The 17,154-nt window shown below is 43.9% G+C and overlaps 1 protein-coding gene across 4 annotated transcripts in view; it reads right to left on the reverse strand.

The window, feature by feature from the left end:
* The window catches only part of CDK8 (cyclin dependent kinase 8), a 65,311-nt gene extending 48,949 nt beyond the window's left edge, over window positions 1-16,362 (reverse strand). For 2 of the 4 annotated variants that reach the window (XM_048933689.1, XM_048933688.1), the window contains exon 1: window positions 15,860-16,361. In XM_048933689.1, the coding sequence (XP_048789646.1) occupies window positions 15,860-15,987 (128 nt within the window). In that variant the 5' untranslated portion in view covers window positions 15,988-16,361. Of the gene's footprint in view, window positions 1-15,859 lie in introns of all 4 variants that reach the window. The other 2 variants (XM_048933690.1, XM_048933691.1) reach the window with 2 other exon arrangements.
* Window positions 16,363-17,154: the final 792 nt, after the last annotated feature.

A 17,154-nucleotide genomic window follows, 5' to 3' on the forward strand; every position in this document is an offset into this window, starting at 1 on the left:
AAATTCAGTAGATGGTGCACATGCAGTTGAGTTATAAAGCAATATTCAAACATCTGTTCTACACTGAGACTAGAAAACTGCAATGGTTCCCCTCTACAACATTAGTGTCAGCTATTCCATTAACAAAAGCAGGAAAAACCAAGTTTGATTGAGCCAAGCTAGACTGGCTTTCCATAATTCCTTGGTAATCATGAGAATTAGGACAATATTCTTTTTTTTAGAGGGAGGAATAAGAATTTTTTGAAGTGTTATGAAATCTAAGGAAAGGTCAAAGTGACTGAGCTTATTTTACACAACTTCTAGAAACACTTAACCCATAGTCTGCGTTTACCATAACACAGCCTAAAGAGCCTCTCTGTGTTTGCATGGATAATCACAGACTCACAGAATCGTAGGGGTTGGAAGGGACCTCCAGAGATCATCGAGTCCAACCCCCCTGCCAAAGCAGGTTCCCTACAGCAGGTCGCACAGGTAGGCATCCAGGCAGGTCTTGAACATCTCCAGAGAAGGAGACTCCACCACCTCCCTGGGCAGCCTGTTCCACCTTCTTTGAAGATACTCAGTGTGTTTGACAAGGCAGGAAAAAAATTTAAAAAAATAAACTGTAGATGTATTCCCGAGCAAACTAAGCAACAGCACCAGCTATTTATCAGCTTACATTTTAAGGGCACAGAAAGACTCAAACCGTAGTTTACCTACAGTTCTAACAGAAGGATCACATTGGGAAAACCTGACCATTTTCTCAGTTGTGTGAGTGAGACTTCCAGTAAGTCCAAGCAGATCCTCCACAGCACAGCATGCTCAGAGAGGATGGTAAATCTGCACAATTATATCCCAACTACTACCATCATATATTCTTGTGTTTAAGTAGGCTGGCATTTTCAGCACAGGAATACTCCTTATTAGTAACAGCTGTCAAGTGACAAGAATAAGGGAACTTCCATTGTACACCACTGCTGGGAAGCTCTTACTCAGGGTGCAATGAGGCACTGGCACAGCTGCCCAGAGAGCTGTGGGTGCCCCATCCCTACCTCTGAAGTACTATAATACTTTCCACAACAACAAAATCAAACTGAACTGATAAGTACAATGGAACCTAAAGGAATAATCAATGTGAAAAGAACACAACAAAAAGCAGCGAAGAGTAGGAACAGATGCCTGCCAAATGCAAGCACTCTGCACAGCTCTAGTGTTGCAAGGCCTGGTATTTTTACCATTTGTTAGAAAGAATAATTAAAGCATATATAAGCATATATGCTACACCTGGAAGAAAAGGGGGCTTGTTACCTAAAAAATACCTTAAATAAACATCAGTGTTACTGTTATTTCATATTATGCATGTTGTACAAATGTACTGATACTGCACTAAAGGATATCCCAAATGCTGATCATGAGATCAGTTACAAAGTGAGTAATAAAAATAGAAGTACTAAAGACTTAAAAATCAATGGTTGTTATTCCAAATTTACGCTACTGTTAAAAACAGGTCAGAAATTTGAAATTAACTAGTCATAACTTAAGAACAGTTCTTTAAAAATAAGGAAATGGAACATTTGTCAGCAGCTAAACATCTGAGGGAAACAGCTTCTGCTGTCTTAAAACTACCAAAGGGAACTTTAAATGCAGCATCTATTCAGTAGAAAATTAATGAACCCAGTAATTGTTTATGGTTCTTATTCTCTGAAGAATATGAAAATGCTCATAATTAAAGATAAGGATACTAACAAAACATAGGATTAAAAAAAATGAATGTTTCATTCTACCTTTGAGAATTCCATTAATATCAATAGTAATAAAAATAAAAAATCCTAAGCACAGCTGTCATAGTACTGTTAAAGTGACTCAGTCTCAGCAGTATTAATCCAAAATCCACTGAATGTGCTATCACAGAATCTTTTGAGTGAGAAGGGATCCTTAAAGGGCATCCAGTCCAACTTCCTGCAGTGAACAGGGAAACCTACAGCTCCATCAGCTGCTGAGAGCCCTGTCCAGCCTGACCTTCAATGCTTCCAGGGACAGGGCATCCACCACCTCTTCCAGCAACCTGTGCCCGTGTGTCACCACCCTTACTGTAAAACACTCCTTCCTTATATCCTCCCTAATTCTCCCTACTTTTAGTTTGAAGTCATTTTCCCTTATCCTATCACAACAAGCTCTGCTAAAATTTGTCCTCTTCCTTCTTACAGTCCCCCTTCATATACTGAAAGGCTGCTCTCAGGTCTCCCCCACAGCCTTCTCTTCTCCAAGCTGAACAGCCCCAGCTCTCTCAGCCTGGATGTTTTTGTGGCTCTCCTCAGGACATGCTCCAACAGGTATGTGCCACTCCTGTTACTGAAGACTCCACATATGGGTGTAGTACTTGCAGTGAAGTCTCACAGCACAGAGCAGAGGGGCAGGATCACTCCCTTGCCCTGCTGGCCATGCTGCTTTGGATGCAGCCCAGGATACGGTTGGCTTTCTGGGCTATGAAGGTACTTTGCTGGCTCTCATCCAGCAGTACCCCCCGGTCCATTTTGGGAGGTCTGCACTCCATTCTTACATGCCCCAGGCTTCTACTGACAACGACCTTGGTTTTTGCAGTTGAAAGTGAATTTGTGTTATAGACATCTTAGCTTTGAGCAGCTTATCAGATGAATGTCAAGTAACACTGAACCCATAGCTGTGCAACCAGCAGAACGTCCACATTATTAACAGTAAAACATGGACAGGAACTTTCATACATGCTAGAAAGCCATGCAAGAAATATTAAGTGTTGCCCTACCTATTAGAACTTCAAAGAAGGGCATGGATGAATGAGAGGTTTTATTATACTGATAAACATCAAAATGGAACTCTATAGCAAAGATTTAATTTACTACCAAGGAAGAAAGAGATAACACGAAATTAAAAACAATTCTATTATTCTATGAATTAACTGTAGCAATCGAGTTCAGAGAGGAGAAGAAGAAAACTTCTAGTGAAGCTGGTCATAGCAGCTGTGTGGTCTTAGCGCACATGTGAGATGGAAGGAGCGGCTGAAGGAGCTGAGATTGTTCAGTCTGGGTAAGAGGAGGCTCAGGGGACACCTTATTGCCCTCTACAACTGCCTGAACAGAGGGTGTGTGAGGAGGAGGTCAGCCTCATCTCCCATGTAACAGGGAGAAACAGGAATAGAATAAGTAGAAAAGGCTACAAATTGTGTCAGAAAAGGTTCAGGTTGAATATTAAGAAAAAATAATTCTCGGAAGAGTGGTGAGGCATTGGAATGGGCTGGCTGGGGAGGTGGAAGAATCACCATCGCTGGAGGTGTACAAGGAAAGGGGAGATGTCACACTCAGGGACATGTTGTAGAGCAGAGGTGTGGGCTGATGGTGCGACTCCATGATCTTAGCAGCCTTTCCAACCTTAATGAAATCACCTGAGCTGCAATTCAACAGCTTTAACTTAGATTCCATGAACTTACCAGCATACTTAGAGCTTACACAAAGATCACATAAAATCCTTTCACCCCTACAGGAGGCTGACTTACACAGCCTGCCTTCCTCCACCTCCCAAAGACCACTGCACACTGACAAGGTGCTTGCTACAACACAAGCGGTACAAAGTTTGATAAACTGCATAACAGGCACCTGATTTACCAGAAAACACTTCGAATCCAAACACTTGTCAAAACCAATTAGCACACACAGCAAGTCTGATCAATGGCTGTGTACCTTCAGATAAAAATTGAGAAAAATCTCACCAAAAGGACAAAAGGGGCTGCTGTATGCTCAGCTAAGTGCTGAAGTGCTCTGAAAGAGATCAGTCAGAACTAACACAGGCACAGCTGCTTCATTCAAGATTAAGTTAGCACATCTTCTAACTAGTATCATCCTTCCAAGTCAGCTTGAGATACTACACTCACCTTTGCAGAAAGCCGCAGTTGAGTTCTATACCCACTGCAATGTTGAGGGAAAACTAAAGTAGACTTCTTTTCCAACATACAGAAACAACCTGAAGTAAAACTACATTGTGCACTTCTAGCTGTCTGAAGGTTCCTTTAAAGCTATTTTACTTTCACTGGTGCTCTATGCATTACATATATCACTACAAAGAAATAATTCTAAAAATCTCTGAATTTTCTATGATGCACTTTTTTTTCTGCCTTTAAAACAAAAACTATTACCTAAAACAAGCTGGATGAAGCAATACTGAATTAAATACATTAGGTCAAACAACTGGTTCTTCACTTGACTGAATTTTAAAACACTATGAAAACGAGAACGGTTATTTAGCATACGTGAAACACAGATGATAAAATTGTCTTCTCTATTATAAATTTTCTGTATACAACAAAAACATGGCTGTATATGAAAGTTCAGATTTATTCAAGTCCAGAGTATTTAAAAGTATTTACAACCGGCTTAAGGTTCATCCCAGCACAGATTGTTACTTGTTTCCTGCACAGAAGATATCAGTCAAAAATCAGATAAAAAACAGATTCTGTCATGAAAGCCTCTTATGTATTCATTAAATGAGAAAGGATAACGTCCGCCAGTCAGAAAAGCTACTTTGTAAAGGATGTCAGCTTGGAAGCGTACTTGCAGCTATCCTCCTCTGCTCTACAAAGACTTTCCAGGTACAGGTGAATAAAGAGCAGTTTGTACTTGTTCAGCTGTAGAGAACAATAAATTCAGTGCCCAAAACATTATGACTCCAGACTTGTTTGTGCTTACCACTAGAAGCAGTGCTCCGTACTGCTCTTGATGTGGCTGCTGGCATCCGCACCTGCTGTGCAGCATCAGGCCAGGTCCCACTGCAGCTAATGACCTCAGGACTGAGTTCTGGTCTATAACAAAATCACAGTGCAACACCCACAGAGCCGTGCTACTACATGTGTGCACTTCCAGGGCATCTGTGTTTTTTTTTCAGGTGTCGCCGATGTGCAAGGGCTCTCAATGAAACTGGTACACAGCTAATATTGGGACGACCAGCTGTATCTTTTCTCAACAGAATACAATTAGTTCAAGGCAAAAAATAATGTATGCACCACGTTCTAAAGAGAGCAAGAGCAACAGTAAGTGAACACTGCAGCAGAAATCCAGGATCTCAATTTTCTTTTCACTCTAAGACAATGGCTGTGGATAGCTGATGAAGCAGGAACACGTCACTAGGAAATCAACACTACATGCCCTCATCTTACTTTACTTTCTAAAGATTGCTAGAGCTGTCGAAGACAAGTCAGTAGACCTTTCCTATGACTGAGGAGAACTGCTCAGTAACTAATACATCATTTTATGAAGGCATGTCATGTCACAAGTTGCGTGGATGTTACTCCAAGTTTCTATGTGATGCGTGACCACAGTAACTCCTGAGGAGTCAGGAAGTGTACAGACACTCATATTTGAAGAAATTTGAGAATTCAGAGAAACTGACAGAAACGTTTAATTGCCTTGTTCTCTCCTTTTCATCTAGAGAATTAATGTATCAAGAATCAAGAAAGTAATATACTGATTACCTGCCAATAATTTCTAACATTAACATTTAAATACTGAAGAACCTAGCACAAGAAAAAGACACCTAAAGATGCATTTCAACACTCTGCATGTTTTTCCTTTTAAGGTATGTCTATTAACCACAAAAATGAGAACAGGTAAAACAGCATATTTTAAGTTATGCACTTTTTTTTACTATTACAGCCCCTACTTCAGAAACATACGTTTTATCCTGAAATTTTCCAGTGTGACTCAATCTTGCTAAATCTTCAGTATTCAATTTTTAAATACAGCATTCTTTAAGGAGACAAAGAAACCTTTAGAAAAGAATAAAAGATTACAAGGAACGCAATCTGTGACTGAAGCCCATGTTGTGGATTTGGAACTAAATTTGCAATATGTCATGTAAAAATAGAAGGCCATAGTACTCAAGGAAATACTAACAGAAAGAAAAACATGGCAGGGAAAGATGTGCTAGGAGAGTTAAGCCTCCAGTTAAGAAATTCAAGGCTTTCTTTATTACCAAGATGCTTGCAGAACATGGCACAGCTGATATGCCAGAAGAGCATCATTATTCTTACCAGAGAGCAAGGCTTGTGCAGAGAGCATTTTCTACTTCAAAACAAATCCTCTAGCAATCAGACCTATTTGTGAGTAAAGCATATTCCACAGCTGGAGGAAAAACCAGCAACAGCAAGCCAGTAAACCACATTTCTGAGACAGCTAATACTATGTGGCAAATGGCAATTTATCACTTTCTTCCTTTTATTCTTTGATTTATTTTTTTAATTAACACCTTTTGCCACAACACATAGTTTGGCAAGAAGTTCAAAGTAAAGGAATAAATTCAATGATACACTGTACATGCTGTTCTTCTGACCCAAGAATTTGCTGCTGTCAAAAGAAAAGTATTTCCTTGCCATCTCCTCCTTCCTGCTCCCAGCCAGAAATCCCTTCCTTCTGACACTCTGGTCTGTGCCACACTCCTCCACCAGCTGATTCACCCCCTGCAACAAGATATTCCCAAGAAACAGACAAGCAATTTGGATAACACAGTACGTTAGGCTACAGAACAGTTTGATGAGTATCCAAACCAGCAACAAAGCATGTGGTACGAGCAAAAGATGAAGGGATGGATGGTAGAGGAGATGGAGAGGTGGAAGAGAAAAGACGCTTCTCTGCCAGTTCCCCCTTCTGGAAGCAGTGACACACAGTGAGCGTGCTTGGCCACAAGTCAAAAAGAAATGAAACTAAACAACAGAGACAGAACAACCCATCCACCTATCCTAGTGATCAACTCCAGCACAGAATGCCCACAGAAGCAAGAATGCCTGGGATTCCCTTTTTCTTTTTCCCACAAAACTATAATTTCACTGCCAGCCTGAAATGAAAGTTTTCATGGAGTACAATTACAAGGACTGCTTCTATAAGAAGACGAGCTAGCAATTGCAGCAGTGAAGAAATTCTGCAGTGACAGCCAAATGACGTTACTCCTGAGAAAAGCTGTGCCACTTTGTTGAAACACACTGCAGTTTTAACATCCCTTTATCTAAAGCACTACACAAGGTACCTACACAAACTCTTCTTAAAAGAAAATATTGCTGGACTTCATTTACACTTTCTTGTCTCAGACTGCTCTTCAGTTACCTTGGTACTGTGTGAGTAAAGAATCATCACCTCACAGAAATGATTAATTTGTTATCTCTACAACTTCCTGAAGGGAGGTTGTGGTAAAGAGGGATTTGGCCTCTTCTCCCAGGCAATGAACAGGACCTGGGGAAATGGCTACAAGTTGTACCAGAGGGGGTTTAGATTAGACATAAGGAGAAACTTTTTATCTCAGAGAGTGGTCAGGCACTGGAATGGCTGCCCAGGGAGGTGGTGGAGCCACCATTCCTGGTGGTGTTCAAGAGGCGTCTGGATGAGGAGCTACAAGATATGGTTTAGCTTGTGGTAGCAGTGATAATGAGAAGACGGTTGGACTAGATGATCTTACAGGTCGTTTCCAACCTTGTGATTCTATGATTCCTTCAGTCTTGCAAGGTCCTTTCCGGAGCCTTCACAATCAGCCCTCACCTTCACTACCCCAAATAACTACCTCCAGGCAAAGCTGTTTCCCAACTATTTATGATAAGTAATTTCCAGACAATATAAAAGTTAAATTGTCTCTTCTCCTCAGAACCTTTTATGGGTCCACCAGCTCTGCTGTCAGCCCACCTTACTAGTTGGTGGTTTCCACTCTTCCAATAACTCCTTCAAAAAAGTCACTGTTGCCCCTTTCCAGTCATTTATGGCTCAATTCGAAGCATCGGGTTATGATCTGTACTTAGCAATCCATTATACTTCTGAACTCCTTCAGATGTGTGAATGTTTCATCTTGAAAAGTGACCGCCCTTCAGTTTGTTCAGGCAGCGCCTCCTCCACACACTGCAATTTGGGATCTCCTGTGGCATTCTTTAACTTCCAATGCTTTAAGTTCTTCTGTAACACACAAAAGCAAAGCTCGTTTCCTGCTGTCATTTCACCTTCTCTAAATGTTTCTCCTATAGGTCAGTTGTCCTCCGGTTCTACAGGTAATGTGGTGTTACAGATGCTTCAGAACAGGGTAGAAAATGGGAGATTAATTTTATGCCCACTTCAGGATTGAGAGGGGAGATTGAGACTTGTGTGTTTTGAAGGGTTAGATGCAGAGGGTGCCAGAGGGCTATGACACTGCATTTTCATACTGAGCCTATTGTTACTTTCATTCTTTTCCATCTCCATAACACACAGAAAATGTAATATTTAATTTTTCAGTGTTCTTATTCACAACAGCTTCCTTTATTGTACTATTTAGCTGTGCCAGATGCTTTTGACCAATGGTTTTACAGTATCTTGGTGAGTGATACATACCCACCAAAAGTTAAATCTGTTCTCAAGTAGCTTGCAACATCTCACCTTTTCAGCTCACTTTTAGCTTTAAGAAGCTGTATCTTCCTCCCACTGCCATTTCCTTTCTTAAAAAGGAATCATTGAATGAAGTTAAGTGGTACTTTAGTGGATTACTTAACCCTGTTTAGATCCAGCACCCCCTCCAAATGCAAACAACAAATCACGTTTGTCACAGCCCTCAGCAGTAATACTCAGAATCAGCTCTGACATCCCACTGCAGACAAAGCCATGAGTTGTTTCTCCCTGCGTGGGTCCCATGACCAGCTGATTCATAAGGAGCTACTCACTGTCCCCAGGATTGTCTTGGTATCTCCCCCTGACAGAGCATCTACCTAAACTAAATTAGGCAACAGGTTTTTCATTACTGTTTGCTCTGCAGCCACTCTAATCTTACACAGACAAACTAGAGTCAGGCAGCAATAATGCTATTTGGTTTTTTTTTTTTTGGCATGTCCTTTATGTGTGCCTGGAATTCTACCTGTACAGATTCCAGTGCTGCAACAGGTACTTTTTGGGAGGTTGAACTGAGTACTTTGGTATCTGACACTCATCTGGAAGTCAGATAAGCTTCCAATTGAGCTGAATTAACCCAAGAATGAATGCCACTATTGGGGCACTCATTTGTGAGCAGTTGTTTTGTCCAACCCTGTTTAAATAGGATTGCAGTCCACTCGAGAAGCAAAGAGTTTGAACTCCAAACAGTTCAAGTACAAAAAGTTAGATAAGATCCAAATTACATTCAGAGACAAACTTGCTGCCTTAAAGTCCACGCAGGCAGCACTTGCCCCAGTTGCTTCTATTAAGCTCCATACCTCGTACAGTAGCTCCGTGAGAACTACTGCGTTCATGAAACCTGATTTTCTGAGGCTTCACTAGGGGATTATCCAGTGTCTGAATGCAAACTCTAATTGAAAGTACACCTGCAGCAAGGGCTATCATTCATAGGACAAGGCTTCTCTCCCAGAAAACACAGCCAGAAACACAAGGCAGAATCTGGGGATTTAATGCAATTCAGATCCCTTTGTATTTGAGTTCAGTCGCACGTATTAGTCAAACACACAGTAATGAACTGAGTCTTCTTTTTTACAGCAACTCTCAAGTGTCCTTTACTCAAATGTCAACATCTTGTATGCAAGGTGTTACAAGCACACAGAATGGAGCATTCCCAGAAAAACAGGCAGATTGTCTCACTGACCTTTCGTTGTGTTCTTCCTTATTGACAGAACATGTGCATTTTTTCCAAGACTCATTTTAATTTTGGATGTTTAGGCTATCATCCATAGTAGATTAAAAAAAAAAAAATGTTCTCTTGAACATTTTGGTCTTTAAAGAACACATCTACAGTTCAAATCCCGGTTTACCATTCTTTTCCCACAAATACTGAATTAACCACCCAACACACCTTACTATACCTCTTACCGCTCAAGGTAGTTTAAAGCAGTTGAATTGAAACTGTTGCCTGAACAGCAGCTTCTTTCTGTTCAAGAACTACAAAACAGTGCTTTGACATCCTGATCTTCAAAAGCTTGGGACAGTCTTTGGCTGGGATGTCCCCTGCTCTAAGGGACATCAGCAGAATTCTCTACAGGTTAAACTGTCTAACCAGTACCTCTCCTGTATCAGCTAAGAAAGATTTCACATTTTTACACAAATTTCAATAAATTTCTTCAAATATATATTTATTAAATGGAAAGTCTACAAGACACAAAAGTATCTAGTTCATAAGCAGCCTTGTACCTAGCAAAAACACATCACTATGGATAATCTATTCCGTAATCCCAAATGTGCTATTAGAAGGGCTTGACAAGGTCTCAGAAACCATTTGTTGAGCCTCTGAGATGACAAGGTAAAAACAGCAGGCCAGCCAGCACACAAAACTCTCTGAACAGCCATCAGCCTGCACGCAGTGGCAACACAGCACCATTGCCAGGCTCTTGCAGAAAAAGAGAGTGGGAAGGGAAGGGGGGCACAAGAGTCAGATAGGGGGAGAAGCCTCAACCTCACTCCCATCCACCCACACCAGATGGGTTTCTCTAAACCTTTATCCCCACAGTTCTTCCATTTCTCACTCATTTGCAATTTAGATTCGAAGAGAAGCTGGAGCTGCAGCTACCAGCATTAATCATGCACAGGTAGGAAAAGCAGCCTCCCCAGCAGCCCAGGTGCCATACTGACTCCAGTCTGCTTTCCACATCGTTGCAATTCCACAGCTGTAAGGTACACTGGACAATGGCAGACAACTACCAGGCTTCAACGACAAAACAGACACATCAGTAATGTAATTTGGGAGTCCTGGGGAAGCGCCTGCCATCATTACACACTGCTGGGCTACAACCTCACATAGGCAAGCCCCAGTTCCTGTGCCCTAAAGGTGTTTCTATTGTAGTTCTTGTATTTCTTAACAAAAAAAAAAAAAAAACAACAAAAAACAAAAAACAAACAAACAAAAAAAAAACACCTATTCTTAAGAAAAAAATTCACAGGTTCTACTTCAACCATCTGCAAATTACAGCCTTTCCAACTCCTCTGCTCAAGGACATTAAAAAAAAAAGATACAAAACAGCTGTAAACTTTAATGTTTAAACACGAGAACCCAAGAATACCCAAGAGCTAGAGCAAGCGTACAACCTCAGTGCCATTTGACCAAGGGCAGCACTCTCTTAACACACACTTTCTCTACAATCAGCACCTTCAAAACCTGTTAATGAGAAACCAGGCACAGCAGTACATCGCCCTGTTATTTACATGTTCTATTATTCCAATTTGTAACCTAGAATAAAGCAGATACCGATCTCGGCTCTCACACCCTCCTCTGTGTGCTTGCTAATGGCCTCAGATAGCAATGAAACACTCAAGGCTACACAGTTCCACCTTTGCTGCTGGCTACCAACATTAATTGAGGCATGTGGCAAGATTACAAATAGACTGTACCAAGGAAAGCCCAAGGCTCAGCAAACAGCTCATGGTGAAGATGGGCCAACTGACCTTAAAAGATACAAAGCCTGGAGACGCCTAAGAGGATGAGAAGGGAAGGAAGCAGATGGGAAGATAGCTAGCTATATGAGTTTTACAAAAAAAAATTTAAAGAGCACAAGACTCAATGCAACACAGCACACATACCTCATTATGCAGATAGAATTTAATTAGATTTCCAACAACTATGGTAATGGATCCAAAAGAGACTCAGGGCATATATTTTAACAAGATCATACAGACATATTACATAGGCACTAAATAAAGTCTGTGACATTTAGAAATTCCACCCCATTGTTCACAGTAGTGGCAAGCCAAGTGCTTGCATTCTGACTTCACACTTTCATCCCGTGCACATCACCTGGTGCAGTGCCACTGCTTCTGTACAAAGGAGTTCAACTTGACATGTGAATACAGGTAAGAAAAAAATATATTGTGTTTCTTAAACAGTGAGAAGACAAGAGCTGTTTGTCAGTTCAATTTGAAAGCTAACAGGATGAACTCCATGACACAGCTCCAGCAAAGGCTCAACGCAGAATTAATCCAGAAGCTGGAAGCCTAGGTCTGTTGCTTGCCTTCTTGCCAAAATGTCCTTGCTGGACTCATTGCTTCTATTTGTGGCACTCCCAAGCTCCACATTCCTCTCACTAAACCCAAATAAGTGAACGATCTACGATCTCAAATAGGTCAACCAACACATACCCGTAAATACCCACAACATGCACTGTTTCATACTACTTAAACATGGTTTCCATCTCTTTAGCTTCAAACCACACATTTCTGAAACAGAATCATCATAATTCTTGCAATACTCTTTTCCAGGTAAGTAGAAACTACCACATGTCACACTGAAGACGAAGCAAACCAGTCATTCACTGGATGCCACTACTTTCTCCACCGCTGTTTTTTTAATACAACTCGTGCAGACCCTCAAGGAAAAGAAAAAGCCACATATGGATTTGATTCTTTGAAAGGTACAAGTTCAATACATAAATGTATTTTCATGCTTTCAGCTAAGTGTTAGTACATCCAAAAGAAAGAATGTGTCCCTCCGCTTACAGAAATACTTCCAACGCAGAACTAATGGCTGAAATGAGAATTAAAAAATAAAAAATCAGCTGTACTTCTGTTGGGCGCTTAGATCACTCCTTGTATTTCCTGAGAATAAGCTGGGAAGCATGAGCTTACTGACCATGTGTTCCCAACCATGAGCACAGTCTCCAAAGTCCTCTTCTCCTGAAGAGTGAGAAGATCTTCCCTTCCAATAACATGTGGGAGATGTTACTACAGACTGGGATTTTCAATTATGTCATTTTCTGCTGCTGTAATTAAAGAGTTAGACATGGCCTTACAGTGACATTCAATAGTTCCTTATTCTCATCCAAACCACAACCAATAAACAGGAAGAACAACTATTTGGAAACAGTCCAAACTGCCACCGAAGCAGACATCCTTGCACAACAGCATATGCTTCTCAGAGACCTCAGACATCAGCTGTATGCTAAGAATCGAAGGCACAGGACAGCAAATAAAACAGCGCAAGATCAACTCCATTACAGTCAGACACCATTGAGGAGTCAGCACACTACCACCGTGCTCTGCCAGCACAGAAATCACAGCCTGAGAGGTAACAAAGCATCTGCTGCACACTCTGGGGCAAGCTCTCCAGTTTCCAAGCACCTCAGCATGCTGCAGCCATCAGCTGGGAGTCAGTTCCTGAGGAACTCAGCAGGAGTCTGATCTCATCAATTAAACAAAGCAACCACCTCAACTACATTTCTAGCCCCAAAAGCTAGAAAACGCTGGCCTATTTTCCAGTTCTGCTGCAAGTTAAACAGGTAGTTTTAAAATCTGTGCTGAGCAACATTCCTGAATGAGCACCCAAACAGCATGCAGAGCAGCTTCAATGCAGGAAATAACTGAAATTCCCCAAACAATAAAAAGTAAGCTGTCCTACTGCCACTAGAGAGAAGAGCAAGTTTCCTTAGGTACAGAGTGACATTGAGCATGGCACACCGTTCCTTTCCTGCCTGCCAGTAGAAGGAACTGCCACCTCACGCACTCTGCTGCTGTATCAGTCACCAATGCAGTCAGCCTGCTCAGAGGTGCAGGGCCACCAGCACCACTTGAAAAGCCGGGAAGATTCTTTTCAACCACAGGGCTACAAAGCTGATGACAAAAGGAATGGAAATGAGAACTTGGGAACTGAATGCAGCTTTGCTGCAGGCCATGTGCCACACAGGGCTTAGCTGTAGCACCACAGGAGTACTCAGCTGATGTGATGTTCAAGTTTTGGCAGGCACTATGTTAGAAACATCAATGGAAGCGCACCTGGTGACTCCCCGTGCAAAATTCTCAACACAACCAGTCCAGTCTCAAAGCCTCACCTTGTGGCAAAGGACAAGGCATAGCTGGATTGGCTTTTTTGCTGGTGCAGGACATAAAAACCATGTTACGTCTTCATCAGTACGTCAAGAACACGGAGCATCCTTCACTCCTTTTAAGGCTCCTTGCTGCACCAAAATGACCATGTAACTGTCCCCCAAAGCAACCCCTCATAGTTTAACAACTATTACATTTATTTACATATTATTACAACAATTACATTCCTACTGTTTGGACCCATACCTGTTAATCTAGTTTCACGAAGGCAATCAGCAAGAAGGGGTGAAGACCGCTGCTATACAGAAGGCACTAGATCCTTTTGCTTGTAAGATGGATATTCATCACTGAGTTTTTAAACGTTTGCACAGGATGAATTATTAAAATATAGTTCTTTCCTGTGTTTATCCTATTCATTAGACATCCATGTATAGAATGTCATTTAAGAAAGCGCAGCCTCTATTTTTAATAAAACATTTGCAGTCCTGTAGCTCAAGCACTTAAAAAATTGTGACGCATAATAAACATGGGACTTTAGTTATTTAAAATGGGATTTAGAATCATATAATGAAATTTAAAGTAAATGCACACCTTTAAGGGAAAAACACATGCAAATTCAGCAGGAAGAAAGAATTTCACACACAAAGAAAGTTTGAGCTGTGCAAGAACTACAAACAAAAAGGTTTCTCCTCTAGCATTATACAACATGTGGGGAAATATTACAGCAGTGATGCTTTGTATATAGCAGTACTGAGCTCTACCTTTCATAAGCTCACACTGTAACATGTACAGTGACCATCCATACGTTATCATAGTGTCAGGAAACTGAATTGCTATTAGAGACCTGCTTCTGTAATTCATTTCTTTGTGATAAAGGAATCAAAATGGAATCTTCCCCTTTGATCCTAATTCCACCCACATCACTTAAGGCCACCTATGTACCACTATGCCATATGCTACAGAAGCATCCACAGACAGTTATATCTTAAGTGTTTCAGATATTGTCCAAATGCAATTACCCAGCATATTTGAGAGTTCTCAGCAATCTGGCAGAGAAATGAGAAGCGCTGGGGGAAGAGACTGGAAAAGAGGCACTGAAGAACACCTGCAGATAAGGAGATGTGCTGCAACAGCTTACCTAACTCACTGCAGTCTATGCCCTTGCACCCCCCCGTCCAAAAAAAAAAAAAAAAAGAAAAAAAATCAGACCAGGTAAGAATTATTCCTGCCAATGGTCTGAAAGATTCACATGTAAGGTGTAAAGTAGTTAGCTGAATCCCAGCAGCAGACAAAACCCATGGTGAAATAACAGCACTCCGATGAATAGCGGTGCGTGCAGAGCCGGGCAGCAGCCCCACCGCAAGTGCTCTGCAGGCAGCGCTAAGAGCTTACATAAAGGGAACCCGATCGCATTTCTGCCGTGGCTGACCACAGTCTGCTCTAAGCTGATTTACCACAGGTAGAAACAACGCCCAGGCTTTCAAACGCACATCTTTTCAATGAGAAAACACGGAGTTCGAGGAGGTGGACAGAAAAGCCGGGTGCGACGGAGCAGCGGGACCTGTTAGAGCACAGCGCTGCCTCTCCCGCTGCCCTCGCCCCCCACCGCCCATTGTTCTGGCACCGACGCCGTGTCACCGAGAGCCAGGTGACACACCTGCATCTTCCTAGACGGGATTTCTGCGGGGAAATTCACTTACCGCGGTCTGTACTCAAATACAGACCTTCGAAAGCATCCTAAAGGAGACTTGGGCTACAGGAGCAGCCGGCAACAACACCCAAAATGGTGACTACAAGGAATAAACCAGACAAAAAGCGTTCAAAAGGAAAAAGGAACCGAGCTCAGCTTTACGAAGCCGGCGGGCGGGCTGACGTCTGGGGGCCGCCGGCTTCTTAAAAAGGAAAACCCGCCGAGTGCCGCCTCTTATCCCAGCCGTGGCATTTTTCCTCCAGCGGCCGCCAGCCCGGCACCGGGGCGGTGGCGGGGGAGGAGGTGAGGGGGGCGGCGGTGCCGAAAGCCGCTCCGGGGGGCAGGAGCCGCAGGGGCCGAGCGGCAGCCGCCGCCGCAGGGACGGGGCCGGGACTGGGGCGGTCAGAAGGGAGCCCCGCTCCTCACTCACCCGTCCTTGCGCTTGGCTTTGTAGACGTGCCCGTAGGTGCCCCTGCCCACCTTGCAGCCCTCGTACTCGAACAGGTCCTCCACCCGCTCCCGCTCGCCGGTCAGCTTCACCTTGAAGTCATAGTCCATCTTCGCCGCCCCGCGACGCCTCTCGGCAGCCGCGCACCCCGCCCCGCCGCCCCCCGGCAGCGGAGGCAGCAGCAGCAGCGGCAGGAGGAAGAGGAGGAAGAGGAGGCCCCCGGGCCGCCCCGCGGAGCATGCAGGGCCGGGAGGCGGCGGCGGCGGAGCTGCTCGCTCCTTCCCTCCGCGCTCCGTCTCCGGCCGCTCCCCTCCTGCCCGCCGGCTCGCGGCACAACAGCCGGGCTGCGCGCGGAATACGGCGGCCGCGCCTGGCCGCACTGCTGCAAAGAAGCGTCGCAAACAGCGGGCGCCTCCCCGGGCACGGCGGACAGCGCACCGCGTGGAAGGCGGCGGGCTCTGACCACAGCCCCACCCTCTCGCGGCCCGGCGTGCCTTGCGGCGCGGTGCGAGGCGTGCTGGCTGCTGTAGTGCCGGGGGAGAGGCACAGCGCAGGGCATGCTGGGAGCTGTAGTGCCGGGGGAGGGGCTTAGGCGCGGGGCACGCTGGGAGTTGTAGTGCTGGGGGAGGGGCACGGCGCGGGGCATGCTGGCAGCTGTAGTCCTGCCGGCCCAGCTCCCGGGTATTGAAAGAAGAAACCACGTTTTGTGGACCGTCCAGGGAGCGTTTGTGTTTAATTTACACCTTCAGGATTCCTGAAACTTGGAGGAACGGCTGTACGAGCCTCCTGTGCTGGCACTGTGCCACAGGCCCAGTACCAGCTGTGGTATTGCTGTGTAGCCGTGAGGGACCTGATGCCCGCTGGAAGGACACTGGGCAGGCGTTGTGAGCAGAGCGAGCTGGCACGGCCTCATCCAGCACCCAGCTCCTACTGGCCAGCCCCAGAGCGCAGCCCTGCTGGCCGGGCTGTGCGCAGTGCAGCACTCTCACAGGGGCGATGGATCTGCAGTCTCCTTCACGCAGCTGCTGTTACCGGGAGGCAGTAATGGGTGAGGTTAGGCTGTCCCAGCTGCGGCACCGTGGGGTGTGGAGGAACAATGAGTGCATGAATAAACACAAGGATGCGGCAGCCAGAGGGCCTTCTGAAGACTCGTGCTCTTTGACTCCTTTGCATAAACCATATGGAAAGAATTCCTTGCTTTGACAAAGAAAACCTCACAAGTCAAAACCACAACAGAAAAAAAACTTTTTCCTCTCTTTTAGGATTTTATTCCTTTT

This window comes from Lagopus muta, chromosome 1, assembly GCF_023343835.1.
Source record: "Lagopus muta isolate bLagMut1 chromosome 1, bLagMut1 primary, whole genome shotgun sequence".
In the NCBI taxonomy this organism is placed as follows: Eukaryota; Metazoa; Chordata; class Aves; order Galliformes; family Phasianidae; genus Lagopus; species Lagopus muta.